Source organism: Propithecus coquereli, unplaced genomic scaffold, assembly GCF_000956105.1.
Source record: "Propithecus coquereli isolate 6110/MARCELLA unplaced genomic scaffold, Pcoq_1.0 Scaffold295, whole genome shotgun sequence".
Classification (NCBI taxonomy): domain Eukaryota; kingdom Metazoa; phylum Chordata; class Mammalia; order Primates; family Indriidae; genus Propithecus; species Propithecus coquereli.
In genome coordinates, this window is record NW_012148563.1 from 3,875,691 (window position 1) to 3,880,720 (window position 5,030).

The following is a 5,030-nucleotide window of genomic DNA, read 5'->3' on the forward strand; positions in this document are numbered from 1 at the left end:
TATCTATAAAACGTTAGTCTGGAATTTTTAATAGGATTTGAGTTAAACGTATATATCATCTTAGAGAAAACTGATGTCTTTACTATATTGAGTCTTCCAATCCATGACCACAGTATGTCTTTCCATTTATTTAGATCTCCTATGATTTCTTTCATCTACATTGTATATTTTTCAATATACAGGTCCAATACATGCTTTGTTAGATTAACAACTAAGCATTTCTCTTTTATTGAGCAATTATAAATGACACTGTATTTTAAATTTCAGTTTCCCTGTGTTCATTGCTAATATATAGAAGTACAGTTGATTTTTGTATGTTTATCTTGTTTCTTGCAACCTTGCTGAACTCACTTAGTAGTTCTTTGTGTTTTACCTTTTATTTCTAGCCCCAATTATTTAACATTTTCTGTGTGCCAGGCATTATGCTAAGGCTTTCCTTATGCTTGTCCAAGCCAGTAAGTGATGGAGCTAGGATTCTAATACTTAAATCGTTTATTCACTTCATTTGTTCACTTCACAAATACTTAAGGAGAGTTTATATGGACCACAGCAGATCCAGACATTGGGTCCTAACCTCCTGGAGGCTGCAGTCTCAAACTAGCATTAGAAGTAATACAAGTGGTTATATAGCTATAAGCTCAAAACTAAAACAAAAAGTGAATTAATTACAATGTAATGCATTTAGCTCATTCTATAAGTGAGTGAGGTAAGGGTACCTTAACCAGTCTGGGAGGTGGGAGAGGTGAGGGTGTCCAGGGAGGGCTTCCTAAAGAAAAACAGGAAAAATTTCCCAAGCACATTGATTCTTACCAACTTATATTAGTTTTTGAAATTCAGAGATGTCTGTGATAAAAGCTCATATGAAGAGAATTCTAAACATTGCTTGTCAAAGAGCCCAAGGACCCCTGGTCAAAACTGAATGCAGTTCCCCACTCATCTCCGTCTCCTTGTCCTCACTTCCGTCACCTGCTGCTGAGCCCCACCCCCTCCAGCCTGCACCAGGTCCCCAGACTCTGTAACCTCCCAACCAGCCAGTCTAGTCCAGCTGTGTCGACTTGGCCCTCTGCCCGCTGGGTGCTGTTGGCTTTGGTCTCCTTCTGCCAACTCACCATCCCTTCATTTCCACGTCACCGATTTCCTCCTCTCCTTTGTGTTTCCTTCCCCCTTCCTCCTGGCCAGCTGGATTTTGGAGTCATTGGGTGGAAAGATGGTCCCTTTGAGTAGTTAAGGGTCAGGCCCCCTTTCTGCCAGTCCATTCGGGAAAATCATCCATGGTACTAAGCTCTGGAATGAAACAATAACTACAATAAGTTTCTGGTTAGCTGGGAACTAAAATCTTACTGTGTAGAAATTTGCCCCTCAGACAGATTTCCAAGTAAAGACAGACCCTGTCGCCTTTGGCAAGGGAAGGATTAGCCCCTCCCTAGCACTGCTGTGTGCTCCGATATGACTTGGCACCTCACATGTACCTTGCTGAGTGGCATTACTCTCCCCTTGTGACGAAAGTGAGATGGTGTCCCACAGCCAGCACTGTCCCTACCTGTGCTTTTCCTGCTATCGCTACGGCAGTGTGCTTAGCAAGCCCCGGCCTGCCTTAAGACTGAGGACGCTTCTTCCTCTTCCTGTGTTTCCCTGACTGTAGGAGAGATCACTCATCTTTGAGTCAGCATGGAAGAAGGAGAAGGACATTGTTTCCAGGGAGATAGAGAAGCTCCGCGTGTCCATCCAGACCCTGTGCAAGAGCGCACTGCCCCTGGGGAAGATCATGGACTACATCCAGGAGGACGTGGACGCCATGCAGAATGAGCTGCAGCTGTGGCACAGCGAGAGCAAGCAGCACGCCGAGGCCCTGCAGAAGGAGCAGAGGTGGGAGGGGTAACAGGGAGGGAGGCCTTGCAGGAGCAGAGGTCAAGGTTGGGGGGAACAGGAGGGGGGCCCTGCAGAAAGAGCTGGGTTCGGGGGGTAGTGGGGATGGGGCCCTGCAGAAGGGGAAGAGGTCAGGGTGGGAGGGTAACAGGAAGAGTGGGCCCAGCAGAAGAGGGGATGGGAAGTAACAGGGAGGGTGGGCCCTACAGAGGAAGCAGAGGTCGAGGAGGGGTTAATAAAGAGAGGGACCCTGCACAAGGAGTGATGGGGGTAACGGGGAGGGGGCCCTGCAGAAGGAGAGAGGGGGTAACGGGGAGGGGCCCTGCAGAAGGAGAGAGGGGGTAACGGGGAGGGGCCCTGCAGAAGGAGTTGGGTGGGTAAGGGGGTAATAAGGAGGCAGCTTTGCAGAAAGGACAGAGGTTGGTGGGGTGATGGGTAATGGGAGAGAAGCAGTCTGGGATGCCCATGGGTCTGTCCAGAGTCTGACGGGAATCTACCTAGAATTCACTACCTCTCAACCCTCCCTTCCTTACTTCCGTCACAAGGAGAACTGCTATCTCTTCATTCATACCACAGCAAGCATTTCTTTGTAGCAATCAGAAAAGATTTGGAGTTCACGTTCATACACAAAATAGATTTAGACATTAATAAATCCAGAGAACTTTGCAGTATGGATACCATTTTTTCATGTGTCTTATCATAAGCCCTTATGTTTTGTAAATGTTTATGATTTTTTCAAGTATTTTAATTTTTCACTCTAAAAGAAATACTGGCAAACCTATTTAAAATGTCACTGTAAAAGAAACATAATAGCCACTAAAAAGTGAGGTTTATTTTAGGGCAGTGTTTGATATACCATATTTATATCAATCTGGAATGCATGTAACTATATCAATCATTGTTTTTTTCAGAAAATATGATTTGACTCTATATATCTATAAATGTAATTAAAAGTATATTATAATGAAGTTCTACTCTTTATTATTAGTCTGCTTATTTTTAAAAAGTCCTTTACAATTTAAAATGTACAACATGAAGGAAGTTAGACAATCACCAAGAACCTCTTGGTGCCTATTCCGGCACGATACTTGGTTAGCACTTCTTACATTTCGATTTAAGGTATTAAATAGTACCATCCCAGACACTTCTTCCTTACAAAACCAGATTTGCCTTTATGGTAGGATGGTTGGAAACTATTGCTCTTCCTTGTTTTGTATTTTAGTTTGTATTTAAATGCTTTTAAAAACCTAAAAGGAAAGGTTAATTTTGACTTCAGCTTTCCCATCCATATTCTAGACTTTTCCCAGTATTTACCCAGCAAGTAAAAGGTCTCCTGTCAGTGTCATGAACAAGTGAGCCAGGGGCACCTCAGCGAGGAAGCCCTCCTAGCCCTGCGCGCCTCTCCTGCGAGGTGGTGTCCCCCGGCGAGGAAGGGGCTGCGCCAGGTCCAGGCAGTGGTTCTCTTCGTGTCGATGGGGACTTTGCTGCACACCTTCCTGCTGTCTCCTGAGGCTCTCTGTTACATATGTAATTTAAGGACTCCAAGTCCACCATTGAAGAAATATTAGCTGCTTTTTTTAAAAAATATAAATCTCATGTTTGACTGCATTTTTAGTGGTGGCAGGGCTTGTGAAAATAAGGAATAAATTTTTCCCAGGTGTGAGTGTTTTGTCTCTTTAATATCATCACTGTATGTTTATATTTTACCCTTTTTCTTTGGATGAAATGAATACTTTACTTTGTCTTCGGTGTTTTAATTGCGAAGCGAACGTAAGGTGAGCCGAGATGTTGATGAGCTGCTGGTTTTGTTCTCCGCAGCATCACAAACTGTGCCGTGGAGCCCCTGAAGGCTGAGCTGGCTGAGCTGGAGCAGCTGATCAAAGACCAGCAAGACAAGATCTGCGCTGTGAAGGCCAATATCCTAAAGAATGAAGAAAAAATCCAGAAAATGGTGTATAGTATCAACTTGACTTCAAGAAGGTGAACACTCAGAAGTTTCAGAGATGAAAAGTCACCATCAGTTTAAAAAGGAAGACAGAAAATCATCACTCTTCTAAGTTCCAGTTTGCTAAGATAATGAACAGTTTACAATGTTAATATCCAGCTAATTTTCAGAGCTTTCAAACTTTGAGCACATTAATGTGTAAAAGGACCATGTTTTTTTACTTCCTTCCAGCTGGAATATTTGCTAGTTATAAATAACTCTTCCCAACGCTTTTGTGAGTTTTTTTGCAAGCTTGTTCTTTGTGTTCTGCTGCAGCCTGTTAAGTTCTGCACCAGAATTCTCTAGCAGGTAAGCAGTGTCGGCATTCCAGGGAACAGTGGTCCTTTATTCCAGTTCAGTGAAAGGACTTCCAGAGGTCAACACTGAATGAAGGATGACTGTACACTTTTTCATGGGGACTTTGTAAATAGAATGAGGCCTGAAATGAATAAATTATATTTTTAGTTAATTTCCATTTGAGAAGGGTTAATTTCAGCCTATATCCTTATAAGTTACGGATCAACTGGTTTTTAAAAATTTTTTTTTTAACCTCTTTGTAATTATATATACTTCTTTATGTAATTTTCTTGTTGGTTCCTATTATCTTTCGTTTGTGTTTCTAGCCCTTAAAGATCATAAATTTTAAAAGGAGATTTTAGTATGGTCTTTATGGACATTGCCTGGACATGAAATTGTCATAGGCTGCATCCTTATTTCCTTCAACATTTTTCCCTGGGTTTTCCTCACATAGACGCTAGTGCAGTCCCTCTCTCTTGAAGAAGAGGGTATTGCTCTATGAGGCATTGACACCATGCCTTTGTCTTTGCATAGGTGTATGTGCCTACACACCTGAGAGACGGGTAGCTTAGGAAAAACCGCATGAAGAAAGACTTAAAGGATGCACCAATTTACAAAATTTTTTTGATGTCAGCCATTTTTCTCGAAATTGTTTTTTTAAGGCAAAAGTTTTTTTACAAACATGGTTTATGGTTAGTTCTTCACTTACATATACTGTTGTAAATAGTAAAGTTTTAAGTTATTGTATAAAGGATTTCACTGTGTTTGGAGACATACTTATGGGTCTTAAGGTCTGGGTCCTAATACTTTTATTTCTAGATATTGTGTTTATTATGTAAATTAAGGAGTGCCATTTAAAGTGTGAGAATTGCCTGAGGTAGTT

General features: G+C 41.9%; 1 protein-coding gene across 1 annotated transcript in view; it reads left to right on the forward strand.

The window, feature by feature from the left end:
* TRAF3IP1 (TNF receptor-associated factor 3 interacting protein 1) overlaps positions 1–4,075 on the forward strand; it is a 69,374-nt gene extending 65,299 nt beyond the window's left edge. The window contains exons 14-15 of the mRNA XM_012648830.1: positions 1,643–1,866; positions 3,685–4,075. Coding sequence (XP_012504284.1) covers positions 1,643–1,866; positions 3,685–3,850 — 390 coding nt within the window. The 3' untranslated portion in view covers positions 3,851–4,075. The remainder of the gene's footprint in view (positions 1–1,642; positions 1,867–3,684) is intronic.
* The last annotated feature ends 955 nt before the right edge of the window (positions 4,076–5,030 follow it).